The sequence below is a fragment of the Peromyscus californicus genome, unplaced genomic scaffold, assembly GCF_007827085.1.
Source record: "Peromyscus californicus insignis strain IS unplaced genomic scaffold, ASM782708v3 Scaffold_1__1_contigs__length_55948999, whole genome shotgun sequence".
NCBI classification, from domain to species: domain Eukaryota; kingdom Metazoa; phylum Chordata; class Mammalia; order Rodentia; family Cricetidae; genus Peromyscus; species Peromyscus californicus.
Genome location: NW_026294492.1, coordinates 19,419,064 through 19,437,561, shown reverse-complemented (window position 1 = coordinate 19,437,561; position 18,498 = coordinate 19,419,064). Strand labels below are relative to the sequence as shown.

General features: G+C 41.7%; 1 protein-coding gene across 5 annotated transcripts in view; it reads left to right on the top strand.

The window, feature by feature from the left end:
- The window catches only part of Asxl2 (ASXL transcriptional regulator 2), a 95,485-nt gene that overhangs the window by 9,254 nt on the left and 67,733 nt on the right, over window positions 1-18,498 (top strand). For 4 of the 5 annotated variants that reach the window (XR_008220149.1, XM_052746044.1, XM_052746043.1 and 1 more), the window contains exon 2: window positions 11,622-11,704. The exons of the other annotated variant lie outside the window; for it this stretch is intronic. Coding sequence is in view for 3 of the 4 variants with exons in the window: in XM_052746044.1 (XP_052602004.1) it covers window positions 11,622-11,704 (83 nt within the window). In the remaining variant the exon portion in view is untranslated. The remainder of the gene's footprint in view (window positions 1-11,621; window positions 11,705-18,498) is intronic. 5 annotated transcript variants of the gene reach the window in all.

Below are 18,498 nucleotides of genomic sequence, written 5' to 3'. Positions count from 1 at the left end.
TTATATAGTAAGTTTTAGGCCGTACTGGACTGTGTTGTGAGACCTTGTCTCAAAAAAAACAAACAAAAGAAGCAAACAACACAGCCGTGTTGTGGTCTGGTGTGAAAGAGGACAGATGGCAAGCAGCCTTACGAGTTGAGTGAGTATTAGCTAAGTGCCAACAAGGACTAGACAGGGACCACACAGCTCAGCTAAGTTCATACTCTGAAGTGACACTTGGTTTTCACAGCTTGGTCTGATTTTAAGAGGACCAGTTAATCTGCTTGGAACCATGACACATAGAAATTGTGAGATAAATGTATATTGCTGTAACAAAAATTTGATAATAAAATGTATAGTCATGAATAAGAATAAATATGTGTTGAAGCTGTATAGTGGTAAGTTAATAAAATTTGAGTGTTCAAGGCCTCAGTGTTTAAAAATGGTGAGTAAAGCCTGGAGCAGTTTGGCCCAATGGCTAAGAACATGGACTGCTCCTCCTGCCCTCCAGACAGGGTTTCTCTGTGTAGCTTTGGAGCCTGTTCTGGAACTTGCTTTGTAGACCTGGCAGGCCTTGAACTCATAGAGATCCGCCTGCTTCTGACTCCTGAGTACACCTTCCGGCAAGAACATGGAATGCTCTTGTGGAGGACCCATATTTGATTTCCAGTACCCATGGCTAGCATTTACAACCACCTGTAACTCAGCACTTCAGGGGCGATCCAATTCCCTGAGTCTGCAGATACCTGCATTCACGTGTATAGACACACATATCCCCATACAAAAGTGAAAATCTTAAAGATGATGGATAGAAAATTTACAGATGAGTAATATGTAAGGTCATTGTAAAATGAGGCACAAGGTGAGGAGAAGGAGGACTGAAAAATGTCTGATATATTGCTAGTTCACCTTTGAGTATTGTGAAGTATTGTATTGGAAGAGAAAGGCTCAAAGGTAGAAGGCTGAAAAAAATTGACGTGACATGTTTTTATTCTGGGAATAGTAGCTTTTTATGCAGGAGCTAGCATGTCTGTTTTAGGTGGTTGGGCCATGTGTGGGGTTTGTTACAGAGGTCTGGAAAGTCTAGTGTGACTGGCTGTGTATTTCTTCCCTCGGCCTTCACACTGTTTTCATTTTACGTTTCTTCTCCCCACATGTATTACAGATGGAGTTCCCCAGCTGAACCTTTTTCTCAAATTCTGTTGGTCTCCTGAAGTGTAAGGAGCTTTAGTGTGGTTCTTTCACACAAAAATTGTTCCATTTCTTTATTATTATTTGTTTTTGTTCATTTCGTGAGGTAGAGTCTTGCACTATAGCCTTAACTGGCCTGGAACTTGCTATGTAGGCCAGGCTGTCCCTCAGTGCTGGGATCTTAGTTCTTAGTCATCATGCCTGGCTTACTTATCTTTAATGGTTTTTATTAGTCCACATTAAGTTATACATAACTGGTAATGAATTTCATTACAACATTTTCATCCATGTACATGAATTTTTATCATTTTACCCACCATTCTCCTGTCTTGTCTCCTCCTCCTGCTGATGCCCTTCCTCTTCCCCACTTTCCCTTGTACTTTCTTTGCTGTTAACAGTTTGGTGGCCCAGTGAGTTTTCATTTGGGTTGCTTACAGGTGCATGGAGAAGGGGTTATTGACAGGATTGTGGGCACTTCCCAGTGTAGCCACTGAAGAAAATGCCCCTTCCTCCTCCTCTAGCAGCCATCAACTGCCAAGATTCCCAGGAAGAGGGTGGCTCATAGGGGCCACTCCCCACTTATTTGGTTCTTTGAGATAGGGTCTCTCACTGTGAGAACCAGTCCAGGCTGACCTCATTCCTGTTGATCTTTCTACCTCCACCTCATAGCCTTGCCTCATGGCCTCAGCTATTATCGTAGGTGTGAGCCACCACACCTTCTTTCTAAGTTGTCTCATTTTGTGTTTGTCGTCCCCCCACATTGCTCTAGAGAGTAGAGTATACCTACCTTTTAGAATCACTGTTTTACTTATCACCATATAGTTCCCTTTACTAACCTGTATATATTGTCATATATTTCAATGCAGAGTTTCTCTGTGTAACAGCCTTGGCTGTCCTGGAACTCTCTTGGTGGTCCAGGCTGGCTTCGAACTCACAGAGATCCCCTGTCTGCCTCCCAAGTGCTGGGATTAAAGGTGTGAGCCACCACACCTGGCATGGAAAATAATTTTGAAAGTTCAGGAGAATAGCCTATTATACTTACCATATATTTGCTCTTTATTATTATTTTTTAAATGTATTATTTTATGTGTATGGATGTTTTGCCTGTATGTATATTTGTATTCTATGTGCATGTCTGGTGCCCTTGGAGGTCGGAAGAGGGCATTGAATTCCCTGGAACTGAGGTTAAAAATGGTTGTGAGCTGCCGTGTGGGTGCTAGGAATTGAACCAGAGTCTTCTGGAAGAGCAGCCAGTGAGTGCTCTTAACCTCTGAACCATCTCTCCAGCTCCCAACTCTTTATATTGTTTTTATATTATATTTTTTTTGAGATAGGGTCTCATGTAGCCCACACTGGCCTGGAATTCCCTATGCAGTCAAGGATGACCTTGAACTTCTGATCCTTCCACCTCTGCTGGAGTACGTCACTGAGTCCAACTTGTTCTTTCATTATTTATTTTTCAGATTCTGATAGTATTTCTTTTCTGCCTTGAAAACTTTTAGCTGTCCTTTAGAGCATAGTCTCCTAGCAACAGACTCCTAGTTTCTTTTTTTGTGGGAGAGATCCCTGATACCACCTCCAGGTTTGGTAATTCTGTAAGACAACACATGGGGCTCGGCTTTTAGTCAGACTATCATTGTCATTTATTATGGCATGGAATTCAGTTCAAAACTGGTATAGTAGAAGCAGGACATGGTACATGGGCCTGTGACCTCAAAACTTGGGGGATATGGAGGCAGGATTTGGATTGAGACTTTGTTTGAAAGAGAAAACAACAAGGCTGGGAAGATGATTCACTTGGTCAAGTGTATACAAGCATGAGGACCTGAGTTTGGATCCTCAGCACCTACATAAAAGCCAGGTATGGTATGTATGCTTGTAATCCTAGGATTGGGGAAGGAAGACAGGCAGACCCCTGGAATTCACTGGCCAACATTGAGCCCCAGGCCTAAGTGAGAGAATGTCTCAAAAAGGAAGGTGGAGGGCTGCTAAGGGTAATTAATATACTTGAGGTTGACCTTTGGCATCCACCCACGGGTACACATGTAGGAATGTGTATTTACATACAAAAAATTCAAATTGAAGTGAGTAGATGGCAAATATGCTTGAGGTGAAATTTGGAGGAAGGTTTCAAGTGGTTTCTGAGTAGGATCACACTGTAAGTTAGTGCCTCCAGGAGTGAATTATGACGAGGAGTAAAATGTCTGTCACGAAACAGTGCCAAGGAGTTTTTTTATTGAGAACAGGTCAGCATATATCACAATTCTGAATTTCTAGAAGGAAAGCAGATGTTCACATAAATCACATGGTTTGTACAGGAACATTTCTCTCCAAATCCAAGTTCTCATATACCAGTCAGTGGCCAGTTGTTGGAGGCCGGACAAAATGAGGACAGTAGTTACAGGCTTGCTCCGTTCTTTTCCTTTTCTGCACATATTCTCTGTAAGAGTAACTTTAGCTGGGTGGTGGTAACTCATACCTTTAATCCCAGCACCTGGGAGGCAGAGGCAGGAGAATCTCTGATTTCAAGGCCAGCCTGGTCTACAGAGTGCCAGGACAGGCTCCAAAAGCTACACAGAGAAACTCTGTCTTGAAAAAAAACAAACAACAACAAAAAACTTTGTTTTTTAAATTTTTTTGGCCTTTAAGATTGTTTCGCTGTGTAGTTCTGGCTGTCCTGGAACTCTCTCTGTAGACCAGGCTGGCTTTGAACTCCAGAGATCCACCTGCCTCTGCCTCTTGAGTGCTGGGATTAATGGTGTATACCACCACTGCCCGGCAAAGAACAACTTTGTCTTGTAAAATTTTTAAGTGTGTGTGTGCCTGTGCTTGCAGAGGTCAGAATTAAACTGTATTCCCCTGGAGCTAGAGTTATAGACAGGTATTTGTGAGCTGCCTGACGTGGGTGCTGGAAAATGAACTCCAGAAGGACAGTTTGTGCTTCTAACCACCGAGGCATTAATCCAGTTCCAGAGAATAACTTTATTTTACTTTCATTGCAGAAGGGTGTTTTGTTTTGGACAGGGTCTAACCCAGACTGGTTCTTCTTGCCTTAGCCTCTGGAGTGCTGGTATTCCAGACAGGGGCCACCGTTCCTAGTTGAGTGTTCTTGCTGGGTATAGATTTTAAGGTTGGTAGTCCATTTCTATCGGTACTGAAAGTCGACGTTCTGACCTTTGTTTCCAGTGAGACACATAGGGCTGTGTAGTTTTCAAATCATTTTTCTAAATATGTTACATAGTTTTTAATGGTTAATAAGGGTTTTTTTTACATAATTTGGTATTTTTAATTTTACGTGCATTGGTGTTTTGGCTGCATATATGTTTGTGTAAGGGTGTTAGAACTGGAGTTACAGACAGTGGTGAGCTGCCATGTGGTTGCTGGGAATTGAACCCAGGTCCTCTGGAAGAGCAGCCAGTGCTCTTAACTGCTGAGCCATCTCTCCAGTCCCTGGAAAAGGTTTTTATGAACATGTTTGCACAGTTCTTTGTCTCAATATATGCTTTTAGTTATTTTTTATTAGGAGTAAATTGCTAGGCCATAGTTTTAGCTTTTTATTGTTGCTATTTTTTTTGAAATTAGAACAGGCTGTCTTTAAATTTACTATATAATCTAGGGTGACCTGGGTTCAATCCCAGTACCTACATGGCAGCTCACAACCGTATGAAACTCTAGTTCCAGGGGATCCAACACCCTCACACAGACATACACACAGGCAAAACATCAATCAATACACATAACATTTGGACTCTTGATCTTCTCTACCCTCTTGTGCTGAGATCGTGTATGTACATTACCACACCCAGGTTTTTGAATTTTTGAGTTCTGTTCCAAGGCTTTCTGCATGCTTGGCAAGCATTCTGTTAACTGAGCTGTATCTTCAGCCCTGTAAGAGTTCTTTATATATTCTAGAGTCTACATGCATGTTTCTTACTGTGTAGATCTATAGGTAAACAATATCTTCAGATAATATTTATATAGGATCTTTTGGTTTTGTATCACCCCCCCACACACACACACACACACATGTGCAACAGGGCTTCTCTGTGTAGTCCTGGCTGTTCTAGAACTTGCTCTGTAGATTAGGCTGGCCTCAAACTCAGAGATCTGCCAGCCTCCCAAATGCTGGGATTAAAGGTGTGCACTACCACCGCCCAGCTGGTTTCATCAGTTTGTAACTCTACTTTCAGTACATGAAATCACTGCTTTTGCCATGTAATAGATACTTTCTCAGGCTAATATTACTATTTTTTTTTTTTTTTTTGCTTAAAAGATATGAGAGCTTTGATGTTCAATTATGGTTAAATATTACCATGCATAATGAGAGAACTTTACACTGTAAGCAAACGTATTTCCATCTGAATTTTTCTTATAAAATTCTAATTGTTTTTGTGTTTCTAATTGTGTTTGATTTATTAACATTTCTTCCTTTTATTAGTTTCCCTCTAAATATTAAGGGGTGTGTTTTGCTTGTTTTTGACACAGTCTTGCCATATAGCATAGGTTGTCCTGGAATTCAAGACCCTTCTGCTTCAGCATGCAATTCTGAGTTCTTTCTTCTATTGCTTTCTTTGAATAAGTATTTTCTCATTAATTTTTCTCAGACAACTTAGTGTGTGGTAATGTTTTCCTGTTTACTCCTGGCTTTTCTTTAGATTATGTTAATGAATGCATGCATGTTACTTCACAGTACCAGCCTTATCACTTTCATGTCATATTTGACTCAATAAAGGTAGAATCCATGAAAGGGAATATTACATAAAGCAGACAGCTCTAGGTTAAAATAAAAACTTGTACGGAATAGGAACTACAGAGGGGAAAAACAAGGAGAAAACCTTTTAATCATCCCGCTCAGTGCCAGTGTTGTTGATAGTATAACTTACCTTCTTGAATTTAATTGTACCCTCCCCTTCCTTGAGTAACCTTGTCTTGTTTGTGGTGTCATTACTGTGTAACAGTCACTGACCTTGAAGAAATAATACTGGCTATTTGGAAGGAATAAGTGCTTCTTAACTTTGGGTGAAATCTAGCACAATTCACTAGACATAGGAAGAGTATGGCTTGAGTAGGGAGTACTGATATTAGAATGTCGTCTTAATGGAATTTAGAAACTTGTTAGATTTCCTTCCCCTTGGTTCTTTGTGCAAGAGTCCCCTCACTATTTAGTTCTGTTTTCTTCCTTCCTTCCTTCCTTTTTCTTTCTTTTTTTTCTTTTTTTTTTTTTTTGAGACAGGGTTTCTCAGTGTAACTCTGTCTGTCCTGGAGCTCATTCTGTAGAGCAGGCTGGTCTAGAACTCACAGAGATCCCCCTGCCTTTGACTCCTGAGTGCTGGGATGAAAGGTGTGCACCACCTCCTCCTAGCCAGTTGTGTTTTCAGTTTGAAGTGCCTGTGTTCCTTTCTCTCTCTCCTTCTGCTGTTCCTCCCTCCCTTCAGCAGGATGGCTTTCCTGTGTAAAGTTCAGTTTCTAAGCTGTCACAGTGTTCGTATATAGTGAATTTGGTAGGTGGGAAAGTAGCATCTTGGCTTCATTTGGTTCCTTGGTTTCAAATATCAGGTAGTAGAAGTTTGGAGGATGAAGCAAATGTCAAAACTGTACCTGCTTCTCATGTGGGGATCAAAATTTGGAATGGCTAGGCTCTCCTTTTGTCTTTGTTTGGAATTCATTTCTGTCATTGGCAAAAGTAGTTGGTTGACTCCCATTCCCTGTTGGTTTTGATGTTCTAGGAAGAATTCAGTGTTAGTTGTTGACCTGGATGCCGGTTCACTGCTAAGCCTGCTGAATCTGATGCCTTTTCCTGATTAAATGGAGTCTGAGTCCTCACAGCTAGTTAAAGCAATTTTGTTGTTGAAAAACAGAATGTATCTATTAACCTTGCAGTTTAGACATTGTTGACCACTGTAACTTCAGAAGAATTTTGGCCCTTTTTAAAAAATGTTGTTTTTATGTGTCTGAGTGTTCTCCCTGCACAGTTGGTGCTGTTGAGGCCGGAAGAGGGTGTGGGATTCTTTGAAACTGAAGTTATAAGGTTGTGAACCTTCACATTGGTTCTAGGAATTGAACCTGGATCATCTGGAAGATAATCCATTGTTCTTTACTGCTGAATTTTCTCTCCAGCCTGGCGCCCCCCCCCCCCCTTTTTAATTTTTAAATTTTTTTGGTCAAGATAAGGATTTCTCTGTGTAGCCCTGGCTATCCTGGAGCAAACTCTGTAGACCAGGTTATCCTCGAGCACAGAGATCCACATGACACTACCTCCAAGTGCTGGAATTAAAATCCTGTGCCACCACGCCCGACTCAGATTTGACTTTTCTTTTTTTTTTAAATTTATTTCAAATTTGACTTTTTTTTCCCTCCTGTCCCATTAGCCACCTAGTTTATTTGATCGTTTTTCTTCCCTGGCTTTTAGGCATCTTGTGTATCTTGTGTAGCACAGACTTCCGAAACCTTCTTACTCTGCTTGTGTTCTGGTTGATCTCTGTGACTACAAAAGTATTAGTTATCCTGTTTAAGGCTTTTTGGTCAGTAAATAATTCTTATGCCAGACAGTAAGAGATTATTATGTTATTAACATTTTAAATGTAAAATTAAATGATCCAGGTTACACAAAATTCAGACTCTTCATTCATCTTTTCACTTCTTGAATGAACTTACTAGAGACTGATCATTTAAATCCTGCTTTTTGTTTTGTTTTGCTTTGTTTTGTTTCGTTTGAGACAGGGTCTTACTATATAGCCCTGGCCCACTTGGAATTTGCTATGTAGACTAGGCTGGCCTGGAACCCACAAGGATCCAGTGCCTGCCTCTGCCTCTCTGGCTCATGGGTGCTAAAAAAAATAAAGTCCTGCACCACTATTTCTGGCTGAGGAGTAGTATTAGTAAGTACTTTAAGAACCTTGTCCATTGCCCTTGAGTTCTTTGTCTCTTTTTAAAAAAATTATTTATTTATATTTTATGTGCATTGTTGTTTTGCCTGCTTGTATGTCTATGTGAGGGTGTTGGGTCCTCTGGAACTAGAATACAAACAATTGTTAGTGGCCATGTGGCGTCTGGGAATTGAACCCGAGTCCTCTGGAAGAGCAGTAAGTAGGTGCTCTTAACAGCTGAGCCATCTCTCCACCAGCCCTACCCTTGAGTTCTTTATACTGTTGATTTATTTATTTATGTATTTTATGTATATGAGTGCTCCATTTGCATGATGGAAAAGGGCATCAGACAGAAGAGGGCATCAGTTCCCATTACAGATGGCTGTGAGCCACCATGTGGGTGCTGGGAGTTGAACTCAGGACCTCTGGAAGAGCAGACAGTGCCCTTAACCACCGAGCCGTCTCTCCAGCCCTATACTGTTGATTTCTAATTTTTTTTCATGTTTGATCATATTGTCATAAGAGTAGTTTGTTTAAATTGTGTTTTGTGGTTTGAACAGTTCGAGTAGAATTCTTTTTTGTTTTTTGTTTTGTGAGACACACTGCCGTCCTGTGGTCAGAGTAAGGTAGCTGTTTTGGAAAACAGCTAGCCTACATTGAGCTTGTGGTAAAGATTATAATATGGTATGCCTTCCTTGGATCCTTCCCACCTTAAAGAGTTTTCCTCACTTTTCCTTGGTAAATCTACACTTGCTGTACTTTTAAAACAATAAAGAATTGTAATAGTTTAGTATTTTTGCTCAGAAATGTTTGGATTCTTCTCAGGTTTTTCTAGTGTATGTATATTTTTTCTCATTCTTTATATTTTCTTAGGGAGATTCAGATAATTAAATATAAGCCGGGCTGTGGTGCACTTCTTTAATCCCGACATCAGAAGGCTGAATTTGAGGCGAGCCTGGTCTACAAAGCGAGTTCCAGGACTATTACATGTAGAAACCCTGTCTTGAACTTCCTTTTCAAAAAAGATAATTAAATATAAACAAAAATGGTTATCGAAAGGAGAAACTGTCCTTTTTTGTTATTAGTATTTATGTGTGAGGTCATGTGCACACAGCTCAGAAAACAACTTGAAATGCAAGAGGCACTCTTTTCCTCTTTCATGTGGGTCTTGGGGATTAAACTCAGGTTAAATGCTCTCACTTGCTGATCCATCTCACCGTCCCAGGTCCTGTTTCTGTTTTGTTTTGTTGCCCAGCTGTCATGGAACTCATCATGTAGCCTAGACTGACAGTCATTTTGTTCAGTATTCCTGTCTCTCCTAAGTGCTGTAATTACAGGCACGATCCATTCTGAGGGGGAGACACCCTCTACATATGTAGTCTAGGCTGGCTTCTAACTGGTACTGCTGCCTCTCCCTCGACAGCACTGGAATTACAGTCACATACCATTCTGTCCAGCTTAACCAAAGGACTGTGGCATGTAAACACAAGTGTTTTTACTCATGATAGTTTACTCTTGGTTTTTCTTGCAGTATAGTGTAGTTTCTGAACAGAGGAGTGATTTTTATAATGAGTTTTGGAATTTATGATTATTTTCTATTTCTGTGTTTTTGTTTAATTAGTAGAAATTAATATACCATTACTTATTTATAGTGAAAACTGAAGAAAAAAACAGGCTAATAGCCCAAGGAAAGCATGCTCTTTTGTTTACTTCATCTGAGTAATGATGGTGAAATTTTTGATAAAGCTAACATCAGAAATAGGATGTGGCAAAGATTATTGGCGAGCAGGGCAATGACTCCTGCTTCAGAGTGCTGAGTGCTGGGGCTAAAGACCTGCACCACCATTTCTTGAAGCATAGTTGCGCGTGTCTGATCTTCACAGTTGCCGTTTGGGGTCTGGTGTGTGTAGTTTGTCTTTGGTGAGTTCTGCTGAGTGATTGGAGATTATGTATCTGACATTCTGATGCTGTTAGGGTCCCACAGCCATGAGCAGCTGGACATGGGTCTCATTGGGTAGAGTGCTGCATAGCATATAAAAGGCCCTGGAGTCCTTCTCTAGCAAAAACCAGGTGGATGTGGAGTGTCTGAGCATGGGGAAGTGCAGACGGGAGGATCAGAAAGAAGTTCAAGAGCATTCTTGGCTATGTAGGGAGTTATAGGCAGCCTGGGCTGGAGAATCTGTCCTCAGATCAAACTAAAACAGCATCAAATGCTTGTCTAAATCCTATGAGGATTTGTGTGTGTGTGTGTGTGTGTGTGTGTGTGTGTGTGTGTGTGTGTGTGTGTGTGTGTGTTTTCGAGACAGGGTTTCTCTGTGAAACAGTCCTGGCTAACCTAGAACTCACTTTGTAGACCAGGCTAGCCTCGAACTCACAGAGAACCACCTGCCTCTGCCTCCCAAGTGCTGGGATTAAAGATGTGTACCACTACAGCCTGGCCGGAAATTTTTTTGTTTATTTGTTTTTCAGACAAAAGTTGTATCCTGGCTGGCCTTGAACTCACAGAACTGCTTACCACTACCTCCAGTTCTGGGATTAAAGGAATGTGCTACCATGCCTGGCATTAGCTTTAACTCCCAAGTTTCTACCAATCTCCTGTATATTAAATTTCAGAACATCATAATTTTTAGAACTTTGGCAGCTATTCACATCTATTTTGTATTTATGTTGGCTAGTGGCTAGTTTCCCAGTGTGATATTGGTTTATAGCTCCTGCCATGTTGTCTGGGCAGGTATAGAGAGGGAAAGGACCATGACATACCCAAAGCCTAAAAATAAATTAGGAGAATTCTCTACCTCTGTGACATTAGGAAGGGCTCCCTTTACTGTGCTTCAGATCAAAAATGACAGATTGTCTTGGAACATTTTCTGTCTGTGTCAGTGTGCTCTTGGGTTTCAGGTTGCTGTTGAGTCCGGGACAGGAGGTTGTAGAGAAAACAAAACCAGGAAATCCACTTCTGACTATACTGTGTTTTTTTCTAATTGTGGTTTCCTTTTATCTGCTCCCATTTTCAGAGTCCTCAAATAGCGATTCCATTCATTCTGTCCAGATTTTTAGTTAAATTTAATGGGAAAGACAGAACAAACTAAGCTTACTGTCTGTGTTGCATCCAAAACACTGACATAGTTTTTTTTTTTTTTTTAATTTTAATTTTTTTTTTTAAAGGAAGCATGGATTTAGCTGGGCATGGTGGGTATGTCTTTCTTGGGAAGCAGAGGCAGAAATCCACCTGCCTCTGCCTCCTGAGTTCTGGGATTAAAGGTCTGTGCCACTACACCCTGCTAAAGTAGATAATCTAAAGATGTGTACAGTGGTAGACCACAGGTAGGGATGTGATATGGGAATGGAGACTACGAGTAAGCAATTTCATATTCATTAATAGGAGTAATTAAAGTGTTAATTTTAACCTTTTTGATCCATTTCTGCTTCATAATTTGACTTACTGTTTGTGATTAACAGAAAATATCTGGGTGAAGTCTCTAGATATCTATGTTATAGATCTAATTATTGACATAGTTATAATAATAGACAATTATAAGAATGAGAACTTAAAATAAGAATTCATTGTTATTCCTTGCTTCTCAGGTCTTAGAAAAATACCCCAATACACCTATGAGTCATAAAGAAATTCTTCAAGTTATCCAGAGAGAAGGACTAAAGGAAATCAGGTGAGTTATTAAAGTATTACTAGTAATAATTATGTTTAGAGTATTTAATAAAGTTTAGTATATTTTGGTATTCTTTGTCTTAAACATTCATTGGTTAGTATAATGTACTTTATGAACTTCTGTTTTATTCATCTCTCAGTCCTTAGATTTTTTTTTTAAGTCATAGCATTTATAAAATCAAAAGTAAGTAAAGTAAATTCTTCATGAAAAAGTAAGTAGCTGTTTTTCAAAGCCTATGCACCTTGATTCTTAGGAAGGCCTGGAGTCATCTTTAAGGCGTCATCTATCACTTTGTGCTTGGTAATTGGACAAAAATTATTATACAGCAGCTTCAGAAGTAGGTAGTGTAAGAAGAAATACGATTTCTTAAAAAGAAGGAAATGGAAAAGATCTTTGTGTGTCAAGAGAAAGTCTTTGCTGGGCATCATCACACATGCCTGTAGTCCAAGATGCTTGAGAGAAGCTAAGGCTGGAAGATCACTCGAGCCTATGAGTTCTAGACCAGCTTGGACAGCATAGCAAGAGCCTCTCCCCCAAAATAAATAGATAAATAAACAAACAAATACATAAATAGGGCTGCCAGGATGTCTCAAGGAGGTAAAGCTCTTGCCAGTTCGGTGACCTGAGTTCAGTCTCCAGAACTCACAGTGGAAGAAAGGAGATGACTTCCGGAAGTTGTCCTTTGGTCTCCGCATGCATTCTGTTTCACACGTGCACAGACACAGACACACAGAGACACACCCAGACACACCCAGACACACACATTTAAAAATGAATGTTCAATCTTCAAATGTAGTAGATGTGTTAAAAGATAATCTTCGATTTCTGAGAGTCTTGTTATGTTAGCATATAATAGTCATTGCATAATTAAGACTATCTGTCATTAAGAAATGTTAAACTTATGCCAAATTCATTGTGTATATTGAGACAAATTTGGCCATCTACATTGGGGATATTTCATTAAGATAAGAAATTTGAGTAAAAAAATGTTAGGTATGCTGGGGTGCATTTATAATCTGTTTTCAGGAAATGGAGACAAATGCCAGGTCAGCCTCAGCTACTTATCGAATACCAGCATGGTAGGACTACCCAGCAAACTCTGTGTATTAGTTACTTTGTTGCTGTGATAAAGCATTATGACCAAGGAAACTTATATAAGAAAGCTTTCAGTTGGGTTTACAGTCAGAGAGGGTGCTAGAACAGTAATTGAGAACTTACCTCTTGATTCACAAGCATGAGACAGAGTGAGCTAGACTGGGAATTAGATGGGTTTTTGAGACCTCAGAGCACACCCCTAGTGACACTCCTCCAAGAAGGCCATACCTCCTAATCCTTCCTAAAACACTTCCAACAGTTGGGGACCAAGCATTTAAGTATATGAATCTATGGGGACCATTCTCTTTAAACTACCACACCCTGTTTCACAACATTAAACCAAAATAAGGATACAAAGTTTGTGATGGTTTTTGGTTTTTGGTTTTTGGTTTTGTTTTTTGAGGCAGGGTTTCTTTGTGTAGTCCTGGCTATCCTAGAACTCACTCTGTAGACCAGGCTTGCCTTGAAAGCAGAGATCCATCTGCCTCTGCCTCCTGAGTACTGGGATTAAAGATCTATGCCACCATGGCCTGGCTAATGGTGGTCTTAACTATGGGCAGGGGATCACTCTGGTGTGCGAGGAGCTATTTTTGAAGCTAATACTGGATGAGAAGAGGAACACACTGTATCATTTAATAGGCAGGTAATAGGAACACCACATACCTTACGTGGACAGTTCCTCACATTGAAGAGTTGCCTATGATGTTGAGAAACACTGAATTGTGCTAAAAAATTTAAAAATAGACTGCAGTTTTCTTTTTATAAGTAGTTATTGTATGATCTATTTTTTTTGAAAATTTGATTCTTTGGGAGTTTCACATTATGCACCCCAATTCCACTTACCTCTCAGCCCCCTAAATCCTCCCTTCAGCCCTGCAGTGTCGTCCCCCCCACCCCCCCCCCCCCCCCACTCCCCCGCCAAGAAAATTTAAAAAATCAAAACAAAGCAAGCAAGCAAACAAGAGCAAGACAAACAAAAACCTCTTCACTTCTCTTTCTTTCCCACCTCTTCAACACCTCTTCATTCATCTGGGTGGCATCGAGGGCCTCTGTGTCACACAGTACACCCTTTTGTCCTGCCAGCTTTACTAGCAGTGTTGATGGCAGTTGAGTCTGGGGTCTGTAGCTAGAGTTGTCCTGCCTGGCCCACGGTCAGGACAAATCTCTCTCACCCGCCAGTCCTGCAGTCGCCTATACTTCCTGCCTGGCCACTGGCCAATCAGTGTTTTATTTATACAGAACGATATCCACAGCAAGGGTCTGGTTCAAGGCCTCTGGGATATCCAGTGGCTGCCCTGAGTCATGGAGCCCCTGTGGGTATTGTTCCACAGGACCAGTCCCTTCACAAGCTCCAGCAGGTCCTGGATGGGGTAGATGTTAGGGTGGGCCAACCCAAGGCCCTGCTGTGAGCGGATGGTAACTGAGCTGTCAGTCCAGGCCCCTGGGGCCATCGACCTCAGGTGAGAGGGTGGAGTCAGCTCCCCTACACCCATGCCCTCAAGGTTGTTTCACTGTCACTTATGGTGAGGGGTGGGGCCAGCTCTCCCATGAGGGTTGGGGCCAGCTTTCCCTGGGCTAGCAAAGGGTGGGGCTGGCTCAGCATGGCCCTTTGATTTCATCGTGCATGGTTACTATGGGCCCCTGAGGTGATGGGGGTCACAGACATCAACACAAACCCCAGCTGCAACTTGACCACAGACCCAGACATGGTCCTTGGCAGCAGCTGGGTCTGGATGTCACCATTTTCCCAGGTAGCAGTGCAGGTCATTCAAATTGACCTGAGCCCCAGTGGTTTAGTGTGGCCCTTGGACACCAGCATGGCCTTAGACCTCGAGTGTCTGCACGGCCTTCTATGGTAACAGGAACCTTGGAAATCAACAGACCCTGGTTGCAGTGGGGACACAGACTCAGACATGGCCCTCAGCTGTAACTCTGGCCCAGACATCACCATGGCATTGGTTAGCAGTGCAGGCCGCTCAGATCTGCGTGGCCCTAGGACACCAACCTGGGCTCAGATGGATATCTGACCCTGGGCATCCTCACGGCCCTCAGTGACAACAGGCCACATATGTCAATCCAGACCCTGGCCGCTCTAGGGCCACAGACTCAGACTTGGCCCTTGGGAGTAGCCTGGGCCTGGATGACACCATGGCCCTAGGTAGCAGCACAGGCCACCTAGATCTGTATGGCCCCCAGACTACAACAATTCCATAGGCTGTGGTTGAGATCCCAGGCCACTGTATAGGCCCTAGTGGCAATTTTGGTCACAGACTTCAACACAGACCCCAGCCCGACTAGGGACCCAGGCAGCAGCTCCGTCTGTTGACATCGTGATTCCAGGTGGACGCACTGGCCACTCAGATCAGGATGGTTCTGGCAGCATCATGGCCCCTGGACACCAACAAGGCCACAGGTTGTGGCCCAGACCCCAGGCTCCATGTGGCCTCTGGTGGTAACATGGACCACAGACTTCAACACAGACCTCAGATGCAGTAGGACCACGGACCCAGACATAGTCCTTGGGTAGCAGTCTGGGTCTAGTTGTCACCAGGACCCTGGTAGCTGCATAGGCCAACCCAATTGGCATGGCCTTGGGTGGCAGCCCAGACCACTGGAATCAGTATGGTCCTCAGTGGCAACAGGAGGTATGGATATCAACGTAGACCTTGGCTGCAGTAGCCCTGGCCTGGGTAGTAGTATGTGGTACTCAGGTCTGTGTGGGCTTGACTGCAGCATGGCCTTTGGGTACCAACATAGTTCCAGGTGATTGGTCAGACCTCAGACAACCAACCACACACACACACACACACACACACACAGAGCCTTCGGTTGCAACAGGAGCCACAAATGTTGGCCCAGACAGTACCATGGCCCCATGTGGCAATCAGGCCTCCAACATCAGCCTACCCTTGACCGTCTTCATTTCTTCCTTTCTGCCTCTTTCCACAGCACATGGACCACTCTGCTTCTCTTTCTCTTCCATTTCTCCACCACATATTTGCTCATCATTATGGGACTCACCTGCCTGGCACCTGACTAGCCCCCACTTGAGCAGAACTGCAAAAGGGGGCCGTGGAGGTCTTCCCACCAGCTAGGGCCTTTAGTGCTCCTTAGATTTCAATTTTAATTTTCTTTAGTGTGATACTTTACTTCAGATTTGCTTATTTTTGTGGTGTTGGGGGTTGAATATAAGGCATCATTGGATTCCATGTAAGTGAGAGATCTGCCTCTGAGTCATGTACCCAGCCCTTGAGATATTTTCAATTAGTTCTTTTCTAGAGCAAGAATATCCCCTCTGTGTGTGAGGGGCATGGTAAAGAGACCACTGAAATGGCTTCTTCATTAGGGAGGTTTTTTATTGTGAATAAGAGAAATTATCCAGAGGCATCTGGAAGAGTCCAGAGCAATGAGAGAAAGAAGTAGACTGGTCATAGCCAGGGCTATCTTCAAGAGAAGTGAGAGAGCATGGGGTGGAAAAACATGCCTGTTATAAGGAGGACAAGAAGCTGCGGGAATGGGGGAGGGCTAGGAGGCTAATGTGGACTTTGAAATGTGTAACAGCTGTTTGTGATGCTGAGGAAGCCTGGAGGCCAGCATGGGCTTCCTTCCATATGTTGACAGCTGCCACAGGCATATGTCTGTCAGTAGAGAGCAATGTCTCTTCTGTAGTCGAGCTGGAGCTCATTTCTGGACATGTGGACTGTTGGAGACCCAGCTGCCCTTCCCTCTTGAGCTGGTGCTGTTGTGAATGTCTGTATCCCAGCTTCTTGGGAGGTTGAGGCTGGAGTATTGCACATTTCAGTCTGGCTAGAGTAACCTAGTAAGACCTCGTCTCAGAAAGAAACAACCAAAAATCAAAATGGGGCCGGTGAGATAGTTCAGAAGTTAAGGTGCCCGCTGCCAAGCCTGACATCCCAGTTTGAGCCTTGGAACCCACATGGTGGAAGGAGAGAATCAGCCTCCTGCACATTGTACCCTGGCCTCTGTGTGTGTGCCTATCATGTGCAGGTAAACCCACCCACACAAACTTGAAAAACAAACAGCAGAAGAAAAAGGAGCTTTGATTGTGGTCACATATCAGTAGGTTGAAAATTAATTTATTTCATTGATATGAAAAAGTTATAAATGAGCATACCTCATTTTGATATATTATCTCCCTGAAAAATTTGTGTGTAAACATTTATAAATTAACACACTAAAAGGCCATTTATGCCAGACAGTGGTGACTCAAGCCTTTAATTCCAGCACTCAAGGCAGAGGCAGGCAGATCTCTGTGAGTTTGAGGCCAGCCTGGTCTACAAAGCGAGTTTCAGGACAGCCAAGGCTATACAAAGAAACCCTGTCTCAAAATCAAAACCAAAAACAAAAGTCGTTTATTTTTATTTTTTTAAAGCACTTTGAGAAATTTAAATGCCTATTTAGAACTGTAAAGCACAGTATTTTTAAAGTACAGGGGAGAAAGAACCTTCCTTAGTTTCCTTGTAATAATCTGTGACTGTTGATTGTGTTGTATTTAAATTCTGAGTATACATTAGTGTGCATTGCTTCTAGAGTCTTTCTTATTTATTAAAGCAGTGCTGGCAAATCAGTCCAGCGCCCCTCATATGCTAGCATATTCCTAGAGTGGAAAAATACTTGCAAATGAGCAGATTCTTCCTGAATTTATCTTACCCATGAATTTGCTGCTTTCTGACCTAGACCATTCGTTGATGATTCTGAAGAGTCCATATAGTAGGTAATTTTGATGTGGCATCAATTTGAATCTTTTATTTATAGGTCAATATGATAGATGATGAGGCTAATGAATGGTTGTGGCCAACTTCCTAGTTTCTAGATTAGTTTGATTTTTTTTTTTCCTTTTTCACCTTTGGAAGAAATTTAGGAGTATTTAAAAATCATTGGTTTTTCATGGAAAGTAACCTGAAAGAGGTACAGTATTATATATATAGTAATTGGCAGCTGTGAGGATAAGTAGATGGCTTGGATGTGTATTCTTTACCACAGAAATTTATCTAATAGTTATAATACAGTGATGTCTCTGATGACCTGTACAATTAGAGGTCATCTGTTGCATTCTCTCTTATAACCTTTCCCTGTCACATTATTTCAGTTACAGAATATTATAGCCACAAAAGGCAGTTGGAAAGGATAATGTATTTTATATCTCATTTTTTACAAATGAATGAAGGCTCATAGAGATTTTGAGACTTGACAAGAGTCATACAACTAGCTCTGGTTGTTTTTAGTCTATCATACTGTCTTTATTTTTCTTTCTGATTAATATATCCTATCATTTATATTAAACTTACACTGTATGCTACATATAATAGCATTAGATTCGTGGTTGTTGATTATGACCCTTTGCTTTCTATTTTTACAGTGGTCTGAAAGTTTATTTTTTTACTTTATATCAGAGTCGTAGGCACTTTTAGGGTTGATATAAAAATCTCAAACATATCCTCCACCTCTTATAAGCAAAAATATATATAACAGAGGTATAAAGAGTTCATAGTTATTACTTTATGACAGAAATCATTATCTCAGCAGAGGAGATCTTTTTTGGCTACTTACCAAGCTAAATTGCCCCAAAGTGATTTCATTAGAAAAAGCCTAGTTTAATGAAGAACATGGGATGGAGAGATGGCTCAGTGATTAAGAAGACTGACTACTCTTCCATAGGACCTAGGTTCAATTCCCAG